At 34.8% G+C, this 22,206-nt stretch overlaps 4 protein-coding genes across 10 annotated transcripts; 3 read left to right on the forward strand and 1 right to left on the reverse strand.

Moving 5' to 3' along the window:
• The first annotated feature begins 2,280 nt into the window (after positions 1-2,280).
• On the forward strand, positions 2,281-3,783 carry LOC140967627 (protein SHORT-ROOT-like). Its single transcript, XM_073428247.1, has one exon. The coding sequence runs from the start codon at positions 2,311-2,313 to the stop codon at positions 3,631-3,633; it is 1,323 nt and encodes a 440-aa protein (XP_073284348.1). The 5' UTR covers positions 2,281-2,310; the 3' UTR covers positions 3,634-3,783.
• A 2,283-nt stretch (positions 3,784-6,066) lies between these two features.
• Positions 6,067-10,978, forward strand: LOC140967560 (probable plastidic glucose transporter 1). The gene is made up of 12 exons (XM_073428161.1): positions 6,067-6,457; positions 6,539-6,665; positions 6,927-7,127; positions 7,382-7,481; positions 7,667-7,779; positions 8,227-8,320; positions 8,392-8,548; positions 9,394-9,540; positions 9,618-9,691; positions 9,970-10,058; positions 10,478-10,592; positions 10,663-10,978. Exons 1-12 carry the CDS (start codon positions 6,262-6,264, stop codon positions 10,846-10,848), a joined length of 1,599 nt encoding a protein of 532 aa, XP_073284262.1. The 5' UTR covers positions 6,067-6,261; the 3' UTR covers positions 10,849-10,978.
• Positions 10,979-12,140: 1,162 nt separating this feature from the next.
• Positions 12,141-19,333, forward strand: LOC140967515 (probable sugar phosphate/phosphate translocator At3g17430). 5 transcript variants are annotated; one of them, XM_073428071.1, is made up of 11 exons: positions 12,141-12,446; positions 13,927-14,207; positions 15,256-15,363; positions 16,394-16,425; positions 16,501-16,551; positions 17,156-17,217; positions 17,309-17,342; positions 17,439-17,570; positions 17,956-18,221; positions 18,308-18,402; positions 18,853-19,333. In XM_073428071.1, the coding sequence occupies exons 2-11, from the start codon at positions 14,124-14,126 to the stop codon at positions 19,024-19,026; spliced, it is 1,038 nt and encodes a 345-aa protein (XP_073284172.1). In that variant the 5' UTR covers positions 12,141-12,446; positions 13,927-14,123; the 3' UTR covers positions 19,027-19,333. The 5 variants fall into 5 exon arrangements, with proteins under 5 accessions (XP_073284172.1, XP_073284168.1, XP_073284167.1 ...); XM_073428067.1 differs by adding an exon at positions 12,579-12,633 and having other exon boundaries at positions 12,142-12,446; positions 17,309-17,570; XM_073428066.1 differs by having other exon boundaries at positions 12,142-12,467; positions 17,309-17,570.
• A 950-nt stretch (positions 19,334-20,283) lies between these two features.
• On the reverse strand, positions 20,284-22,201 carry LOC140967561 (3-hydroxyacyl-[acyl-carrier-protein] dehydratase FERN, mitochondrial). 3 transcript variants are annotated; one of them, XM_073428163.1, is made up of 4 exons: positions 22,027-22,201; positions 20,981-21,307; positions 20,760-20,875; positions 20,284-20,653 (listed from the first exon to the last, which is right to left on the reverse strand). In XM_073428163.1, exons 2-4 carry the CDS (start codon positions 21,245-21,247, stop codon positions 20,560-20,562), a joined length of 477 nt encoding a protein of 158 aa, XP_073284264.1. In that variant the 5' UTR covers positions 21,248-21,307; positions 22,027-22,201; the 3' UTR covers positions 20,284-20,559. The 3 variants fall into 3 exon arrangements, with proteins under 3 accessions (XP_073284264.1, XP_073284263.1, XP_073284265.1); XM_073428162.1 differs by having other exon boundaries at positions 20,981-21,929; positions 22,027-22,181; XM_073428164.1 differs by having other exon boundaries at positions 20,981-21,404; positions 22,027-22,180.
• Positions 22,202-22,206: the final 5 nt, after the last annotated feature.

Consider the following 22,206-nt stretch of genomic DNA (forward strand, 5'->3'; position numbering starts at 1 on the left):
TGGAAAACTGAATAAAAGGAGTGGAGGGAAGATTATATTTGTAATATATTTTGCACTAAAAAAAAGATACGAAGAATTAAAATTTCTGAAAATTTAAAAAAGACTTCACCACGACACACGAAAAGTTAATTAATAACAACAATAATAATAGTAATGATAATAAATCTTTATTCTCATTATTATCATCAAAGTTTTTTAAATAATATTTGAAGTTGAAGTGATGTATGCCTTTCAACATACCAGGTATTGCTTATCAAGCAATGGAATCTTCATTAATTAATTATGGTAATGGGCAAATAACAAAGCACACGATTTTTTCCCATAGCTAATGCCAACAAATAGATGATAAAAACGATATAGAGAAGACAACTCTCCAACTTTATATATTTCCCATAATTAATCATTCAACCAAATTTAATTTATTTGAGCAATGTGTGCTTTCTTTTATCTAATTTGATTCATTTGTAAAACGGTATACTAAATATTTTAATTTCTTCTACTTTAAGATAATTTTTTTTAACTATAGAAAATGAAATAAAATAATTATTAGTGGACTTATTTATTTAAGAAAAAAATTTCCTAAATTAGATTTTTTTTATCATTTAACTTTAAGTATTTATAAAATAATTTATTTTTTCTTTGCTTCACTCCTCTTTTCATCGAACTTCTGACAAGACTAAGCGAAATTCTTGACGTAGTGCTGATATGTCTGGCATCATATCATTCCGAAAAAAAAAAGCAAAAAATTTTTGAATTCGAGTAATTGGAATAAGATCTATTGATTAGTTAAAATACCCGCGATAAAAATCACTATTTCCTCTATTTATTATAAATCTCCCTTTCGACAAGGTGAAATATTGATATTGATCGTTTTCATTTTTTTCCTCAGTTGTATCTAAGGGTTCAAAAGTTACAGCTTCCTTCCGAAAGAATCTCTAATATTCTTGGTGTATGACATGTTAAGAAGCCAAATAATTTATTTTTGTTGATATTGGAACAACCTCTTTCAATTTATTTCGCAAGAGTAAAGATCATTGTCGTCGTCTCAAAATTACGAATATAATATTTGAATTTAGTGCATTTTAAAGTTTTTAATATTTATATATGTACACCAATCTTGCTATTATATATGTCCACCAATCTTGCTCACCTTTGTGTCTACCAATGAGGTGACACTTATCTTGGATGTGATAAAGCATATCAAAGTTTTATATATAGTATATGAGTGACTGACACCTCATTGGTGGTCACATAGATGAGTACGGTTGATGGACAACATAATAAAACTAATTGATACCTCGGGAAGCACCGATGTCATCGGTTCATCCGAGGACTCAGGACGGGGATGAGTCGAAAAGACAAGAGAATCTAGGGTAAGAACCAACCCTGGGGGAAAAGTGCTCTTTTATTAGTCATCCCTAGGTTCGCAACAACCAGGGAAAATGACCACAAACAAGCTCGAGCTCTCAGCTTAGCCCGAGCATTACAAGGAGGCTTAGTGAATCAGGAACAATGTTTGTATCCTCACATCAAGATCACTGCCTAAGCATTTCGGAACAAGACGTCAATCTTGAGCCCACAGGTGTGGAGGGCCATACTCCGAAATCATTGGCATGTCATTCACCGTACATAGGGGTGATGTGACAAGACCAGAGGTAATATCAGTTGTCAGTTGTAACGAGACAGGGGCAGGGCTTAGGAAGCTGTCTTGCCATGAGGAGTGACAGCACTGAAAACAAGATCATCATTGACTTTTTTTTTATAAATACTCAGACTCACTAGATTACAAAACATTCAATTCATTTAACATTTTTGCACAAGTACTCAATATACATTTTCATACGAAAGACATTTGACTGACTTGAGCGTCAGAGTGGTCACACAGAAAAACCTTCCAGCGCCCCACTATCGTTCTTTGCTCTTAATGTAAATTTTTCAACTCGGGTACCATTTGTCCGGTCTCCAGAGTGTGTAAGAAGAATCTACCCGACTCGGTGAATCGCTCACTTAGCTCTCTCGATTTAACCGACCATCATCAATAATATATATATTGACAATACACATCAAATAAAACCTTCACACACGTAGCCATATTATTTTAAGAGGATAAACAAAATTGATTTTTTTGGTAAATAGTAGTAATTATTATTATTATTATTTTATTTTTGGGTTGAGAGGAATTAAAGAATGCCCCCCCTTGGTGCCGTTGGTCCACTCCAATTTATATACTCTTGTGTCTTTATATTTTGGCGCATATAAACTTACAAACATATAGTTTAAACTGTGGACAAGTGCCTTGAATTAGATCGTATGGATAGAACCTCAATCCTCTCAAATGAAGCTGGCTTCTTACACACAATTTCCAACCCAAAAAACAATCCAATTCTTGATCAGTTAGACACACAAGGAAGCAACTTCATCAACCAGCCTCAAAGCAACAACACATCTGCAGCAAACCAATCCTCGGATTCGGTCGAGGCTTCCGACGCGAGATGGGCATCAAAACTACTCACAGAGTGTGCCAGAGCCTTATCTGATAAGGACTCGACCAAGATCCATCACCTTCTATGGATGTTGAATGAGCTTGCTTCTCCATATGGAGATTGTGATCAAAAGTTAGCATCTTATTTCTTGCAAGCCCTCTTCTGTAAGGCGACCGACTCCGGTGACCGTTGTCACAAAACCCTGATATCGGTTGCAGAAAAGAGCCACTCTTTCGACTCTATCCGAAAACTGATCCTAAAGTTTCAAGAAGTGAGCCCTTGGACAACTTTTGGTCATGTGGCATCAAATGGAGCCATTTTGGAAGCCTTAGAGGGTGAGTCCAAGATTCATATCGTTGATATAAGCAACACTTTGTGTACACAGTGGCCTACTCTATTAGAAGCCTTAGCTACAAGGACCGATGAAACGCCTAATTTAAAGCTGACTATTGTCGTTACAACCAGCATCGCAAAGTCGGTTATGAAGGAGATAGCTCCAAGAATGGAGAAGTTTGCAAGGCTCATGGGTGTGCCCTTTGAGTTCAACGTCGTGAGCGGCCTATACCGGTTAGGAGACCTGACAAAAGAGGGTTTGGGGGTTCAAGAAGATGAAGCTTTGGCTGTGAATTGTATTGGAGCATTGAGAAAAGTTCGTGTTGAAGAAAGGATGGATGTCATCAAAATTATCCAAACCCTAAAACCGAGGGTTGTCACAATAGTTGAAGAGGAGGCTGATTTTTCAACTAACAAAAACGACTTCGTTAAGTGTTTCGAAGAATGTTTGAGGTTCTATACAGCATACTTTGACATGTTAGAAGAGAGTTTCCCAACTACTAGCAATGAGAAGTTGATGTTGGAGAGGGAGTGCTCCAGAACCATAGTAAGGGTTTTGGCTTGTGATGATGAAAGTGATCATGGAGGGGATAATGAGAGGATGGAGAGGGGGATCCAATGGGCGGACAGGCTCCAGGATTTGGGTTTTTTGTCAGTTGGATACAGTGACGATGTCATCGATGATATCAAAGCATTGCTTAAGCGATATCGAGCAGGGTGGTCGTACATATCGCCCCCCGGTTCCGTCTATGATTCAGGTATCTATTTGAGTTGGAAAGAAGAACCTGTGGTATGGTGTTCAGTGTGGAAACCCTAAAAGTATGTGTTTTCAGGTATATAGATATCTTTGTTTTAAGCTTTTATATTAGCATGAGATTTCTATAAAGATATATCGATTTTCAAGGAACATAGAGTTATATATAATATATTTCAAGAACTTTGTAATTCTTTTGGGGTTATAATTTGATTCAAGTCTAATTATTCTTCCTTCTTTGTGGCCTTTTCTATCTTCTTGTTTGCCTTGTTTGAAACATACTGCGCTACTGGAACAATTATATATATATTTACGTTTGGTGTAAATACTTCAATACATTGATCAGATGCTTTAAATTGTTACAAAATATATATATATATAAGGAGTACTTAAACACCACATAAATATCGATATTATATAAAAATAATAATATTTGGACTAGAAACATAACCTTAATTGCATACTAAGAACTGAAATTATACTTTAGTACAATGAAATATATTTTGAATTAATTGAATTCGTCCATCGTAATTAATTATTTCCAACTGATTAATTAAACTCGACTGACTAACATAAGTAATACTTATCTTATAAAATTCAGATAATCAACTAAACATGTTATATTAAAGGCAAAAATTTGTGTGAGACGGTCTCACGGGTCGTATTTTGTGAGACATATATCTTATTTGGGTCATCCATGAAAAAGTATTACTTTTTATGCTAAGATATGAATATCGATAGGGTTGACCCGTCTCACAGATAAAGATTCGTGAGACCGTCTCATAAGATACATACTCTATATTAAAATATAAGAAGAGTAATATTACTATGTACAAGTCTAACATAAACTCGATCGACTTGTTTTTTCCTACTATAACTCTATGATATAATTAGTGAACTTAGAAACTCAAGAAATGGAAGCAACAATTTTAGATATAAAATAATTTCTCAACATCAAATGATGCAATATAAATGAATGAATTGGAAAAAGGTTGCATTAATTAATTAAAAAAAGGCATGTTTGGGTGGCAAGCACAAGTATACCAAATGAAACCCAAGATTGCCTTTATGTCTACTGATATGAACAGCATATTTCCCCTTTCTCTTTTATAGTGGAAATTAAAATCCTCTTTTTTTAAATTTTTCCTGCAAACTTTAATCTTATCACACCTTTTTCTCCTTTATTTTTTTCGTCCATTTATGGCCGACGCTAAAATATTTCATTTTCAAGGAATTTAAAGGGAACAAAATTATTTTTTTTTTTTGGAAAAAAAATATGTTATGTTATTGAAATATATTTATTTATAATAGATATGCTGTGCAATTTATTAAAATTTATAAATTATTTCTTGCAAAAACTACGATGGGTCCGGGTTGATGGGTCTGCCAATCTGGGCTCAAATACATTCCATATAAATTCAAATGAAAGAAACTCATTTTTCTACAGGACCAATAATATCAACATCGACAGGCCCAAAGTGAGGAGATCGGTTGTTCATAAGTTGCACGTTTTCAAAGTTGAGAAACTAAAACAAAAAGTCATTGCGTCTCAAATTCATCATCATAACTCTTATCGATTTTCTTTTGAGTTAGGTTAAGAAATTGTTACTATTAATCTCACATCTAAAATCTCCCCCCAAAATATGAGCTTGTTGGATGAGATCCAACAATAATATTTATATATATTATATTATTTAATTTGAATATCTCATCTATATTTTTATATTATATTATTAAATATAAGACCTTTAAAATAATTATTTTAGAGGACACTAAAATCCAAACAAAACTTCTCTTTTAAATCGAACGACTCTTCTAAATTGAAAATAATTTCATGTTAATTGTTTAATATTATTTGATCAAATTAAAAATAATAATAACACATACAATGCGTAAGCATCTTTTAATAGTGTTAATTAATTTTGTTCTGTAAATATGAAACCAAAATTTTTTTTTTCAATGTTATCTTTCATAATATTTGTTAGTTAATTTTACTATTGTGAGTTTATTAACAAAATTTGTAAGGTCTTTTGTGATAACGTCTCACGTACCTTTATTCGATCATTATTTGTGAGATGGATAAATCATATCTATATTTATAATAAAAAGTAATGATTTTGGCATAAAATTAATATTTTTTCATGGATGAAACAAATAGAATATATGACTCACAAAATTGACCTGTGAGACTAACTTACATGAGTTTTGTGATTTTTGTATATCTCTCATTTTTTTTCGATTTTTCTTAAACTTAATCCTAATATATTTTAGAATTCAAACTAAATCAGTAAATCTTACACAATTTATAAGTATCATATCTTAGTAAAATAATATTTATTTTTAAAAACAAAAATGATCAAAGATTAAAAAAAAAATTATTATGACACACATGAACACCGGCTGTTTATTAAACAACATAAAATGTAAAGGAAAAGGATACCACAAAAATACTTTTATGCCCTCGTGTTAACTTCATGGCCAGTGACTCACACGAAATCCAAGAAAAAGCTAGAAAATGGACACGAGTTCCACAAAAATCGAAGCCAGAAACCACGCAGCATCCGAATGCTTTCATATATAAAGAAATAGTTGTCTGGAGTTCCGTTGATTTTTATCCGTTGGAACTAGAACTCTAACCTCGCTCTATCAGTTCGTATAACTTGTGTGGTGGTTTCATTTTCTTGATCCAAAATGCTCGAAGCTATTCCATTTTTCTCCGCGCCAGCGCCCCCATGGCATTCAACAATTTTGCTTCAGACACCCACCATTTTAAGCAAAAAGTACCCATTCTGCCCTTCTATTTCATGCTCGCTGTTAAGCAACAAGGACTTCAAACTTCGTGCGACGAAACAGCGGCAGAATCCTGGATTGGAGCCTCAGGATTCAGGTATGTCATCTGGGTTCTTCATGTTTGTGGCGTAGTATTTTGGGGATGGATTAACAATTTATCTTCTTTTGGGTTCTTCAGATGGCGAAAATAAGCTCCATTTGACTGAAAAGAACGCCGATGAAGGGATTGAATTTGGATGGTTGCCCGCTTTTCCACATGTTTTGACTGCTTCCATGTCCAATTTTCTCTTTGGTTATCACATTGGGTATACTGCGCTTTCTGATGTTCTTGATTGCTTAAAACGTGATTTATGCATGTTCTACGAATGTATATGATATGTTAGCTACTGAACTGGCGCATTCTTACGTCTAATTTGAGTTGTTTTAGATTGAATGCATTTTTAATCTTGTGAAACAGTGTACTGGACTTAAAATGTGTCTGTTAGTTGATGTATTGTTGTTTTTTTGTGTCTGCCTCTACTTGTGTCGACCATCTTTAAATGTTTCTATAATTATCCATGATTCAGGGTAATGAATGGTCCTATTGTCTCTATTGCTAAGGAGCTTGGTTTTGAAGGTAATTCATTTTTAGAGGGGCTTGTAGTTAGCATATTCATCGGTGGTGCATTTATTGGAAGCATAAGCTGTGGTTCTCTTGTGGATAAACTTGGTTGTCGTCGCACATTTCAAATTGACACAATACCTCTTATACTCGGTGCAATGATAAGGTAAATTCTTTTGGATAGATGATTTATTTGCTGCTGTTGCATTTTTTATTAAATAAAAGAGCTTGAAACACTGTGTTTGACAGACGTTTGTTTTACACTTCCTAGTGTATTAAGGGAGTATGAAAGAAATTGCAAATTTCAGATTCCACAAATTTAAATATATGATGTTTTGTTGTTAAAAAGAATTATTTAGCAGGACACGTGCTTCCATGTTTGCCATTTTTCTAATTCCATGTTTGAATAATTTATGCCAGTGCTCAAGCAGACTCCTTGAACGAAATACTGTGTGGGAGATTTCTTGTTGGCCTTGGTATTGGTGTGAACACAGTTCTCGTTCCTATTTATATATCAGAGGTAAAGTTAATGTTTCAGACTTGTAAGTTGTGTGGGCAACAAGATCTTCTATTTGTTGCTCCTTTTGTCACTTCCCAAATGTCCAGTTTTCTGTTATACCAAGAGTAATGCTTTTTGAGCTTGAATTGTATAGCTCTGACTATTGTCAGTCTTCTTGTTTATTAACTTCTATACTTCTTTCATAGATCGCACCAACAAAATTTAGGGGTGCTTTGGGGACCTTTGCTCAAATTGGGACGTGCCTTGGAATTATTGCCTCGCTATGTTTAGGGATCCCTTCAGAAAATGATCCCCACTGGTGAGCACATCCTAAATACTTATTCCACGCAATTCTAATTTTGAAAGTTGATCATATTCTTGTTTGTTTTCTTCTCTTCCTGTGTTCTTAATTATCTTTCAATATTTTTAGGCTGGGATCAGTCCTGCAACTACGCATTAATTTCACGAATAAAATGTTTATATATCTGTAAAATTTTCTGTTACTGCTTTTATCCCATACAGAAGCTTGAATTTTTATCTTTGTAATCAGGGGCTGACATAGAAAATTCAGTGATGGGGGCTGTTTAATATAATTAGGGTGCGAAAGTAGGATTCTCAGAAAAATCAACATAAAATTCAAAATTTTCAATTTGAAGGAGGTGTGATTTTCTTAGATTCTAGCTCCCCTCAAGTATTTTTGCAACTAGTAACCTTCATTTTCAGAATTTTCTTTCCTGCTGTTGAATTTGAAGTCTTTTGATACCAGGTGGAGAGTGATGCTATACATGGCTAGCATCCCGGGTTTCGTTATTGCCCTTGGCATGCAATTTGCAGTTGACAGTCCCCGCTGGCTATGTAAAGTATGTTGCATTTTATTTTTTGGCTGCCTTTATAATTCTCTGTGTATAAATAAATATCCTGGTCTATTTAGGCAGGGAAAGTTGGCGAAGCCAAAGAAGTGATAAGCAGACTCTGGGGGCCATCTGAAGTCGATAAAGTAATCGAAGAATTCCAGTCTGTCATTAAAAATGATGGTGCTGGTTTAGATAGTGATTGGGTGGAACTCTTTGCAGAGCCTCACTCTAGAGGTGATATCAAGGTGTTATTTTCATTTTTAATTTGCCAATTTATGTTTTTGAGCTTGAAGTGCATGTTGTGGTTCGTTGCCTATTCTGCTTTCTAGAAAAAAACCATTAAGTTACCTTGCACATTGAATACGCTGGAGTTCTTTGAGTTGTTTACAAGGACTTGGGTTGAATGCCTCACTAGGGGACTTTGTTTGAAGCATTTCAGCCTAGTAGAACCTGCATAAACTAAAGAAAAAGCATTTTCTTTTACTTCGACTCCAGCCTATAATTTATGGAAATTGTATGGTCTATATGTCATAATTTCAATGCATGAACAAAACATGTCGATTTTTATTTACGAAGCCTTGAGTGAGGATTAAAGAAACAGATTGTGTTGGGATATTGAAATAGAACCCTAATTTTTCGGAAATAACATTGGACTTTAGGGAAGACGTATTTGCTCTGCGATCCGATTATGAACTGAGCAGAACGTTCATGGAACATAATCTCCTTTGCCTTATTCGATAACTATAAAGAAAGGGATCTTTCTGGAAAACTATACTAACTCTCGAGTTTTAGCAGATACTTGAAGCTGCTTTGGGTAAATTAGGATCAGAGGCTTAGGCTACCCTAATCTAACAAATTGGTTTTTAGAGGAGATAACATATTGACAAGATTTCAAGTTTTAATGTAAAAACTTCTCTTTAACCAAAAGAATGATTGGACACAACAAGAGATTATGAAAAATGTAGGACTTTTTCTTGACATTATTATTTTCGAACTTGTTATTTGTTGGACTTCCTTATAATATCCTTAGCGTCTTTCTTATATACTTACTGCCCAGTCCATTTTTATTGTGGCTGCAGCTGCGTTAATTGGTGGTGCCCTTTTTATTCTTCAGCAATTCGCGGGCATAAACGGGGTTCTCTATTTTTCATCCTTAACTTTTCGAGATGTAGGAATCACAAGCAGTGCTTTGGCCAGCTTATATGTTGGATGTACCAACTTGGCAGGTTTTGCCTTTATCTTTGCCTATACTTGTTATTACAATAACTCTGGTCTCAATTTTTTGATCTGAGCTGATTTTTAGGCGCACTTTGTGCCTCATACTTAATGGATAAGCAAGGGAGACAGGTGCTACTCATTGGAAGTTACTTGGGAATGGTGAGTAAATATACATACAAATATGAAATAATTTGATAAAATATCTTCGTTCAATTTGACTTAGATGACCTATAGTCATCGTGAGTCGCTATATGAGGTTCATTTAATGCATAATCTTTTTCCATACCAGTAGTCAAATATGCTTTTGATTGAGAATTTTCTGAATGAAATAAGTTGAATGACATGGCTATACTCTCGAATATTCCAAGGCAAGACATAGTTATTGTAAATTATTTTTATCGCCTGTGTTTTTAATAAATTTAACGATTTTTCTGCAGGCTGTTTCAATGTTTGCCATAGCCGGTGGGATCATCTTTCCTTTGGGCAGTGAGATCAGCAGCAACTTATCAATTTTCGGAACCATAATGTATGCTTTCTAGTACAACAATGTGATAGTAAATCTTGTTAAATTCAGTCCCCGTATCTCATCTTGTGCTTTCCCTCTTTGCTTTTTCAAAGCATCCTATCTTTTAATGTCATGTGAGTTCTTTATCCATATATGCCCACCAATGCATATATCTGCTAGTAGATAAGTTTTTGGGAAATTTAATTTATGGAAGTGAGTGATATAGTTCGAAATGAAGCTCCTTATGTTTTAGTTGTCAAATAATGAGCTCGATTAGCAACTATTTTTTTACATTCACCATTTTATGAAAATTATTGAACCCCAAATTTCTAGAAGTTATATCGTATGGTATTCTAAAGTCATTCATATCTCTCCCATTAACCAATGTAGGATGGGATTTTAAAAGTCAGTCTTTTGACTTCAAAGATTGTTGCTTATAGGTACATATTTACTTTTGCTCTTGGAGCTGGCCCGGTTACAGGTATTATTATACCCGAGCTGAGCAGCAACCGGACACGAGGGAAAATAATGGCATTCAGTTTCTCTGTTCACTGGGTATGTAAACAAAAGGCAACTGTTATGCAATGTAAGTCTTAGGTTGATGTAATATGCTCGGTGATTTCAGGTCTTCAACTTCTTGGTGGGCCTGTATTTCCTTGAACTCGTGGATAAATTTGGGGTTGCTCCAGTTTACGCGGGCTTTGGTGGGGTTTCCTTGTTAGCTGCGGTATTTGCTTACTATTTCATTGTTGAAACTAAAGGGCGATCCCTTGAAGAAATCGAGCTTTCACTGTCTCGAAGCAGGAAATAAGTTGATAGTATTAGAATCTTTGTCATCCCCCCGGAAAATTTGATGGTGATGGTACACAGAATCATAATTTGCACTTTGAACAATAATATGGTTGTGTTGTGTTTATGTATAAACTTGCCTGTTGCACAACCGTAACCTGAATCTTCTAAAAGCCAATATTGTGATTGTCAACCTTACTCGGGCACCTAATTGTTACAACAATCTACCAAGTTAAAATACACGAGACTCACTCCATGTGTAAATAAGAAACATAAATAAGAAACATAATAATAATAACATTACTCCCAATATAATCCTAATGATCAAATTTGCGAAAGCAACTTCTTCATTATTGGCCTTGGTCTATATATTTAGCCACCAAAGACTGAGCCTTAGGCATTGTAATCCCGGGCCCTTCACTCATATCCACCAGGTCTCCCCCTACTCTTACACATTCAAAACACTGAATTAGTGACCCCAAAGCCAATCCCACAATGTGCATAGCCAAGTTCTCAACGGGGCAGCCCCTTATTCCATATCCAAATGGCATCAACATAGTTCCATCCCTTTTCCCTTCGAAATCGATTAATCTTTCTGGGTCAAATTTTCTTGGATTCTTCCTGATTTTGTCACAGTTTTGGATGTCCCACAAGTTCACCAACAGCACCGTCCCGGGACTTGTATCCATCCGCCTACCATGCACTTTGACCCATGACTCGTGTGGGACAAGGACGGGATCAGCTGGATACAAACGTATAGTTTAATTCGATTTTAAATTGTTTATGGATTAGTTAAATATTTTCATTTTTGCACAGCTATTCATTATAATATTTTTATTTTAAGAACAAAACATATCATTTCGGGGATAAAAAATTTATACAAGAGGAAAAAACCAAAAAATTGAAAAGATATGTTTGAGTATATTTCATATGACGACATAATTGATGACTTTGTTTGAAAAAGTACAAGACATTTTAAATAATATTAATTGTCTAATAAGTTTCTTTTAAAAAAATAATATAAACATTTTTTTTTCCTAAAGTTCAGTTTTCCAATTACATGTTACGATTTACTTTAATTATGAATTCAATTAGTTTATTTATTTTTACTTAGTATCATAAATAATATTTTATATTGTTTTTACCAATTAGCTTTATAATTATTAAATGTGAGATAAGTAAATTCGAGATTGAATTCAAATTTAGTTCATCCAATCCAATTTGATCACTAAATTTCATCCAATCGAATTTGATATAAAATTCCATTAGAATTTATGTTTTTTCGAGTTCACAAATTATAAATTATGCCATAGAGTGAGATATTTTTGGGTTGCAAGCAACTTTGGTTGAGCATGTTGCTTGAGAGAACAACAAATCTCCGAGATCTGAAGCGACTCTTTTCATCTTTGCCTCTGCACCACAACTAATCAATTATTACATTTTTCCGAAAGCAGTACGTTTCCCATTCCAAATCACCGCAATTACTGACCTGTACTTAGAACGAGGGTCGGTGCTTGTGAGCGCCAGTCCTGGGAGTTTCGGAGAACCAATTCGAATCGCATCGCTGTTTCTTGGAGACCTGTTGAAATCGACGCTGGATTTGCTCGAATCCAGGTTCCGGTCGGTGTTTTACAGTTGCTGGTTTGTTATTCTCGAATGTCTGCAACATTGTTCATTACGTCTTTGCTGTGTTGTTTTAGGGATGTCATTCTGTCGCTGCTGATATTTTTATTTTGTTTTTTACGCCTTTAGCTTTGAGCTCACCGCCTCCCCTTGCTCACAAGCTGATCGCCATTACTGGCTAAGCGTATGTTTTTTTTTTTTTTTTAAAAAAAAATAAACTTATTTCGTTAACTTACGTGTGTGACTTCTATGAGTTTATGCCTACCTTTTTCGATGCGCGATCTACTAGATTATTCTTTTCGTGAAGTGTTTCTAAATCATATTTTCAAGCATTTTGTTTGCTGCATTATGCTTGACATTACTTGCTATTCCATGACTGCATGGAATGCTAGAGCTGTCAATGAAACATGGGTAATTGTCTAGGAAGATTATCGAATAATTTCAGTTATGTAGGACATAATGTTACTATTTTGGTTCCTATCATGAATGAATCTTGTGTTTGAGTTATCACACAAAATTGTTTCGCTATGCATTTAGTCAAGTGGAAATGAACTGTATGGTTGGAATGTCCCTAAGTTATGAACGAAAGGAATAAGAGATGTACTTTGAAACATCGGGTTTGCTAAAAAAGGACGTCGTTTGGAACACAGAGTAGGATTTTGTAGTTCTGAAATATTTACCCCAATGGACATTTAAAGGAAGAGATTGTCTGTTGACTGAGTTATACTTTTGCATCAAAGCAAAAATGTGGATAGCTGGACTGAACTACCAGTTTTCATCTACGGTCAAGAGATGCTGTCCACTTGGAACAATTCTCAATGTTTTCATTGCTTCCGAGACATTTCTAAATTAAAACTACTATCTGTTAATGCATGGCCATAGATCAGACCAGATGCTAGCCCATTAACAGTATTGCCGTCACAAATGAGCAGAAAAATATTTTGATTATTGTTTTATGGTACTCTGGGTATGATAGATGTTTCCGTCAGAGTTTGCCTTTTGGAAGTCTAATTTAATTTGACACTAACTGGGCCAATTGGTTTGGGAAAATGTTCTCAAACTTCTGTGATTAAGATCAAGCATTTTGTCCATTAAAAAAAAGAGATTGAACGTGTGATTTTGTCTTAGTTAAGAGAAGGAAAGAAAATGTTTCACATATGATTGATACGAGATAAAGAAAACTAAAGAAATTGGCCTGAGTACTTTATACATATTTGCTTGCGTTTCATAAATATTTTAAAAGATTAGCAGAGAACTAACTCGTGGGGACTGTTATTGAAAATATGATGTAGTTATCTATTCGGCAAGAACAGAAAGTGTTCAGATATAAAAAGTATTAGACCCCGTTTGATGAAAAGATTAATTATCTTTTATTTGAGAAAGACTGCTTCCATTTGAATGCTTTGCCAAATTGATGTTCTACTTGACAATGCTGTGTAGATCAATTACATGATGCATATGTGCATTTTATTTTTAGGTCTCTATGGCCTTTTGTGAAGGAGTTACAAACAGTTCTGCGAAAATCACGGCCTTTTCACCGTTTTCGAGGGGATGAATTACTTCATTCTGAGCTGAAAATTTCACTTTATTTCAATAAACTCATCCAGCCGGCTGTGACAAAGTAGGAGTTGGATTGGTCTGTGTGATAGTTGAAGGAATACATATACGCACACAATGATCAGCAGACAACTTTTATTGACCTATCTGTATCTGTTAGTATATATAGTTCTATCCTCGGGAGTTATTTTGTACAACAAGGTATGTGATCACTCTTTAGAGATGGACAATATTTGATTCTATTCTCTTTTTTCCTCTTGGTTTTTCTTGTTACATTTTTTGATTGTATATGTCATCCTTTCTCTTTCACCTATTCTTCATCATTCTGTTGAACAATTGTAATAGTATCAGCTGTTGAAGCTCTGGGCTTCAGTTTTTCTGCAGATGGACATTTTCCTATTTTGCGTGCTGCACTTAAGTATGTGCCTATCCACGTTATTTTTCACCTGAAAAATTCGATGCCATTTAAATTTAAGAGCAAAGCCCCCTTATAATAAACTCGGGGAAAACAAAATATTCGTTTATGTGAGACTAAATGATAAAAAGCAAGCGAAAAGAAAGAAAGATAGCAGTATCTGTATTGGTTATCAGCGATGGCCTCTTTAAGATCATCAGTATTTGCTTCTATCATGAAGTAATTTCTTGTCATGTAGACAACAACATATGAAGTTATATTGTTTGGTATTCATTTTAAATGTGGTTAGGCGGTTTGACGTATTCTTGTTAGAAATGTGTATCTATTGGATTCTAGGTGAAGTCTTGGCTCTTCTACTATTCTCTTAGATAGAAAATTTTGGCCATCTTTGGCAGTTTCTCTGCTTTAATTAATGATTTCTGTATATCAATTTATCAATCTTGCAAAAGAGTTAATCAACTTAATCTCATCATTTAGTTTGGGTATTTTAGAGTTCAATGTGGCTCTAACAGTTAGAGAACGATCTGTAATATTCCTCTGTTCATTACTGTGTAGTGCTCAACGCCTCCTAACGAAAAAGCATAGCTCATGAAATTATTATGCTCCTTGTAAACAAATTTATATTGTTTTGAAAAAGTGGATCAGTTATTTATTTGCTTATTTTGTTCTCTTATTAACAAAGTTGAGGGTTCTGCAATTTCATCGCCTTCCCAAAGTTTGGCATGCGATTCGAGGGTGTGCTTTTGATACCTTCTCCATCAAACTACATGTATGGGATCCATTACACTTTTGAGTTATGAATCATCTTCCTTACGTAAGTTTCTTGCTGTGCAGTGGGTTCTCTCGCCAAAGTATTTCAATTTCCCACTTCCAATAACGCTTACTATGATACACATGGGCTTTTCGGGCTTGGTGGCCTTCCTTTTGATCCGCGTTTTTAAGGTAGAGAGTATTTCAGAACTTCTGTCCCTGGTACACTTTTATTCCATCTTTATTTCACTAATATTTGCAGTTGGGATGACTCTTACCCATTGAAGGGTTGAGCTGATATATTACACAATAAGCTTGTCATGGATTGTCATCTTTCCTTACTATTTACCGTTATGGTGTTCGCTTTGATGGACACTAGATGAAATGATTCCTTATTTAGAATGAAATCAATGAAATTTGGTGGTTTAGACTTCGGACGACATCAGAAACAATAAGTTTCTTTATTCTTTATCGAGTTTGTAAAATTTCTTCATGGAACATTTATATAATGACAGTTAAAAGTGTTCTACATTTGCCTTATATTAGAAATTTAACTGATGTAAGTTCTAGAATCAAGTCACTGATCTCAATGCATATCAAGGTGATTGGGGATTTTCATTTTTCAGTTGCAGCATGCAGACTCTGTTTTTCTCTCATGACTGCAGTCTGAGCATGGTCCTAAGATCAATGACTAAATGGCCACATGATCATGAAATATTCATTGAGTCATACAGATCATTATCGCTTTGCATTCTTCTTTGGTATCAGTTTTTATAATAAATAGACGATCGTATCCATATTTCCATTCAACATAAATAGATCATCATTTCCTGTGTTTTTTTTTGTTATCAAGTATGGTGAGGTACATACTGTGAAGTAGTCATTGCTGTTTCACAAACTGCCTATATCTTTTTGTGGTCTTAGGTCATATAATGATGTCTGTATTCCCAAGTGTTTTGACGTAGTACATTAATTAGTTTAGTTGAGCCAAACAGAACCCTGCTTGTACAACTTTGTGCATTTCCTTGTCCCCTTGTGAAAAATCAATACACTTCTAACTCGTCCTTGAACATGTTTTGTATCCTTTTGGTTGCTTTATAACATGTTTCCTGGTGTGCTGCTATCTTCCGTCTGATGTTTCGGTCATTTGTTTCTTGTACGTCAATGTGATTACTTTCTGCACATTGTCCATAATAGTCTTCACTTAATTTTACTTTCTCAGGTTGTTTCACCTGTGAAGATGACTTTTGAAATGTAAGTGATTTACATCCTCATTCTTATTCAGTTCATGTTGTTTCTCTAACTAACCACGCCTTACTAAATCTGCAGATATGTGACATGTGTTGTTCCAATTAGTGCCTTTTTTGCATCGAGTCTTTGGTAAGTACAATGTTCTGCAAAGTGAGAAACCTTGATTGGTTATATGGGTTTTGTCTTTCATCTCAGAGACATATCACTTATTTATGTTTATCCCTTATTTATGTTTATGTCATAGTATAGATTTTTTATTATGTCAAAATTGGATTATCATGGACGGTATTTTTATCTGTCTTGTAAACTCGTCAAGCATTGTGGAAAATAGTATCTCAAACCTATTTGTAAATGACCTTGGATATTCATTGTATACCACTACAATAAACTTACATGGGTAGACTGTAATTATGATTCATTAGGCAAAATATATTTTTATGGGATAACGTTGTGTGGGTTTGTGTCTATATATACACACATCATCACTTCATTACTTTCCCATATTGTTCGAGTATGTCGTGAAAGTTTTATAATGGAGTAATCACCAACTGCATCCTCTGCTTTCCCCCTTGTTTTTCATCTAATAACTATTTCTTAGAGGGGCATTGCATGTTGAAATGTTTCTATCAGCATCAGCCTTCATTTCTGGGTCCATCCCAATAGCTTCAATGCGATATTACATTTTTGTAAAGCACTGCCTTTCTCGGTTGCTAATCTGAGCATGCTTACGCAGGTTTGGAAATACTGCCTATTTGTTCATCTCGGTGGCCTTCATCCAAATGCTCAAAGCTCTGAGTAAGTTTTTATGCTTTCTTTCAATCTCTGCTTTTTGGCTATCTTTGATAAATTTGCTGATTCGAAACCTTCGCTTTATATCCAATGACAGTGCCGGTTGCCACTTTTCTCATGGCTGTCGTATGTGGTACTGACAAATTAAAATGTGACATTTTTGTTAACATGATCCTGGTCAGTTTTGGTGTTGTCATATCTTCATATGGAGAAATTCATTTCAACGTTGTGGGAACAGTTTATCAAGTTACCGGAATCTTTGCTGAGGCTCTTAGGTTGGTCCTCACTCAAGTTCTGCTTCAGAAGAAGGGCTTGACACTCAACCCTATCACAAGCTTGTATTATATTGCTCCTTGCAGGTACTTAATTAAACCTAATGTTTGAGAAAAGCGCAAGAATGAAAATTGATGTGGAAGGCACAAAATTGGTAAAATTTAAAAATCCAAATTTTTTTACATGTGTAAACATCATAAGATTTCAGTTAGGAGGATGTGGTTTTGTTATCAAAATGACCGAAATGAGAGTTTATTTTCAATTTCAAGGTGCCTGTTCAGTTATTATGTGGGCACTTCTAGCAGATGACACAGACTACTGCTTTGGGAGATTTGCACATATTTGGTTTCATTTGTAGTGTTTCGTTTGAAAATTTGTTTTGGATAATAAGAAAGAGTGTTTGGTATTTTTTTTGAGGAGACAATTTTTACCCCTCATGCCAAATCATGATAATTTTCTTTCCATGTGCAGTTTTGTGTTCCTCTTTGTTCCTTGGTATCTTTTGGAGAAGCCGGAAATGGAAGTCTCCCAGATACAGTTCAATTTGTGGATATTCTTCTCAAATGCACTTTGTGCCTTGGCTTTGAATTTCTCAATTTTTTTGGTAATTGGTAGAACTGGTGCAGTGACGATTCGAGTTGCCGGTGTTCTAAAAGATTGGATACTTATTGCGCTTTCAACTGTCATTTTTCCTGAATCAACTATCACCAAGCTCAATATTATTGGCTATGCAATCGGTACCCTTCTTATTCCATGTTCAGTATATGCAGTGCTAGAAAATAAAATTCTTGGAGGCAACCTAAAGTTATTCCTGTTTTTGCAGCCTTATGTGGAGTAGTCATGTACAATTACTTGAAGGCCAAGGATGCTCGGTCATCTCAAACTTCTGCAGAGAGTATCACTGAAAGAGCAGCTAAGGTAAACACCTTGTTTGGGATAAACTGTGTCGAAAGTAGTAGTTGATGTAAAATAGAAATGCCAAGTTACCAATCTCCTCCAACTAGCATAGCTTATCGCTTGAGTTGCTCGGGGAAGTAGCTTGTTGTTTGATGAAAGTTGAAAATGAGAACACGGCATGAGAAAAATGCCTTTATTGACCATCCATGGGAGGGGAAATGAGCTTTCTAGTTCTTTTAATGTGGATTATGTGTATTGTGATTAATCCCACAATATCATGAACTGAATGTCGCTTTCTTAAAGTTGCTTTTATTTCCGTGTCCTATGAAATACTCCTAACTTTTTGTTAACTCTACAAGAATTTGAAACTTTACACATCCATAGATCAATGTAGTATAACGTTGCTTGTCACTGCTTTTTCCAAGTAATGAAAGAATTGATACCACAGAAACTACTTGTCCATTTTTACAGGACCTTAAGACTGAAAAGAGGTCATCTGATCTGTATGTTCCGAGTGAAGACTCAAACTATAGTATCGTCGGAAAGAATGGAAGAAGTGGATCTCATCTAGATGTAATTGTAGACGAAGAAGCGCCATTGATTCCTTCTTCAAAAGGTCTTTCTTCAAGAACAAAGCCTACTTAGTAGGTAAACTACGATCTCCTTTGCCCAGTCTTCCATTTCTAGAGCAGCTTTATTTTCTAGAATGGAACTACTAGATGTTTGTTAGCCCACACCCCCTTTTTGTGACGTTATGCGATTCTTTTGTGAGCATCTTCTGATCAGTACTTCTTAAAGAACGTAAAATAGTTCAAGCAGGTAGCGAAATATTTCATTTGCTTGCGAACCATTGGTAGTTTACACAGCTTTGTTAACTCGAAGTGTTAATCTAGTGCTTGGCTTTTTCACATTTTTTAATATCGAAGCAGGGCATGTGTTTTTGGGTGTACAATTACAGATTTTGTTGCATCCCTATTGAGTGAATCTTTAGTTGTCTTTTCTCGGAAAATGTTATTTTATTTATGTGGTAACTTTTGCCTCCTTAGAAGTGGTTTTATTTGAGCTAAATAACTCGATTGTCCGTGAACTAAATGGTTGACCGCGAAGACAAGAAGACATTGTATTTCCACTGCATTTTGGTGTATAGCAGTAGCAACTACTCGTACAACGATTAAAAATACAGTTTCCCCTCCCTATACCAAATAGACCGCCACCCCAAATTTTACCATGCGATGGCTTATATATATATGTATACACACACACACACACACACACACATACACACACACTCTTATTATTAATAATAATAATAATAATAATAATAATAATAATAGTGATAACGATAACAATAATTATTATTATCAAGCAGGTTTGAAAATTTACAGCTTTTCTACAGTGGCTTTTTTTAAAATTTTGAGACGAAAGTGTATATCGCAACGTGATGATTTTCCCATCTACCACGTAAGAATTTACGTGGTGATTATATTACATGAATATTATTTATGTCAGATGTTTTGTTTCTCAAATTTTTTTGATATATTTATGATATTTACAAAATTTAAAATATTACGTGACCTTTAGTAACATGATTTTCTATAAAATGCAAAAATTTACGCGCACTCTATGATACTGAATAGAAATATAATAATAATAATAATAATAATAATAATAATAATAATAATAATAATAATTGAATAATCAAGACACGATCGTTTTTTTATTTCTTAAAAGAGTCAATTTAAAGTACAAAATTATTTATATCAGAGCCGACTGCGTGAGAGGTAATTTTGGAACTAAACAAGTTATACCAAAAGTTAATTTAGGTACAAATATGTGATGCAATTTTGGAAGAAAAAAAAGCTTCATAAAAAATAAGTTATGGAACTTTTTAGTTAATTAATAATAATGTATCATATAGATGAGTATTGATGGGTTTCTATCCAATTTCCAATCATCAATAGGTTATGACCCGATTCAACTATTTAATTAGGCCCAATATTTATTTTATCAGTTACACCGGCCCTCATATAATGGCGCTTCAAAGAACTTTCTTAGGAATCCGGACATGTAGTATAACTCCGATGACACCTCGCAGGCGAAGCCCCGGCGTGAGGGACTGGATTTTTTTGCTGCTTCCGGATGAGCGCCCATAATCGCAGTGTGTTTTGTCAATCATGGTTATTTTATAGATAGCGTAGGTAGCATGGCCATAGCTTCACCATCAATCACAACAATTTGATCATCTTTGAAGCATGTGGTCACAAACTTCACCCTATAAAGCAATATTACACATCATTCCATGGCATCAAAATGTGAAGCGAACTTCGAATATGTAGAAAAAGATCTTAGCATAACATGGCAAGATCAAGGAAACCTACAAGAATCTTTCTTTAATCTGTCTAATGTTTTTCGCCAGTAATTCTCCAACAACCTTATCTCCGACGAAAACTGGTGACCTGAAGTCCAGTTCTTGCTTCACATAAACAGCCCCTGGCTACACAATTTACTCAATCCATCATTAAAAATGGCTTCACTGATTATTCTACGCTAGGAAAAAAGCATCATTCACAAAAAATGCAAACAAAACAACGATGCTTACGAAGTGATAAGCAATGATTCTAGGAAACAAAGAAGCCACGAGCATTCCGGGGACAGGGATCTCTGTAAAACCAGCTTGTTTAGCACATTTCAGATCAAAGTGTAATGGGTTGGAGTCATGAGTCAGTTTCGAGTATTCAGCAATGTCGGAATCTGAAAAAGTTCTGGCCTGCTTCAAAATGCCCCCTGTTTTCAGCAAATTTTCCGAGGATAATGAATAGTGACTTAAAGAGAATATGGATTTTAACAAGTGTCCCTTCATCAGCATTGCAGCGGGAGACTTTCTGTTTACAAAAAACTGATCTCCACAAAAGTTGCAGCTAAAATTCTGAAAATTTGTTCATAGAACAATTTGTATTCAGAATAATGAATAATGAATCTTCTTTTATCTTCAAATTACTAACCGAATGTTTGAACCTAAACATCTGCAAATAGTTGGACAAAGAAAACCAAAATTTCAAGGCTTAGTTTGGTTTCATTTCTGTTCCCAACTTTCTCTTCCTCCAAATAACACCAAACATCAGCATATCATTTCCATTCTCTTAACCCAAAATCCTTTTACATCTCCAACATAATTATATCTTCTAAATCTCCTCCCAAAATACTCAATTGTTATTAAGAATATAGATCAAAATATCATCAAACATTGATTATAACACTTCCGTTTCTCAAAACAAAATCAAACATATATTTTATTTCGTTTCACAGAAAATTTCCCCAAATCATTTCCTAAAAATAAAACCAAACAAGCCCCAAATATTTCACTGATTTTTCAAACAAATTTCCATTTTATTCGCCTCATTCACCGAAGGTAAATAAACAAGTATTAAACAAACTAACTTATTGAGCAAGAAAATCGAAAATCAATGAAGTTCGACCACAGAAAAACGAACTTTTCACCCAAGAAAAACCATTGTCAAAACATTCTGGACCGATCTTTCATCGAAAAACTGAAAAAATCCAAATAATCAGCTAGAAATTAAAAAAAAACGGCGTGCTTCTTGTGTTCATGAGATTTCGGCACCAAAAAACATCGAGATAACTTACAGATGCAAATGGAGACAACCAGTAATTGATCGGTGAAGGGGAAGAAGTGCCTGTGCCGCGGATATATGCGTATATAAGCGTATGTATCGTCCGTAAGAAGACCAGGGGAAGGGTACAAGACAGGTTTTATCGGGAGACAGAGAGCGTTAGTATGCGGACGAGCGTACCGTTGCCGCATTA

The sequence above is a fragment of the Primulina huaijiensis genome, unplaced genomic scaffold (assembly GCF_012295235.1).
Source record: "Primulina huaijiensis isolate GDHJ02 unplaced genomic scaffold, ASM1229523v2 scaffold25443, whole genome shotgun sequence".
Taxonomy (NCBI): domain Eukaryota; kingdom Viridiplantae; phylum Streptophyta; class Magnoliopsida; order Lamiales; family Gesneriaceae; genus Primulina; species Primulina huaijiensis.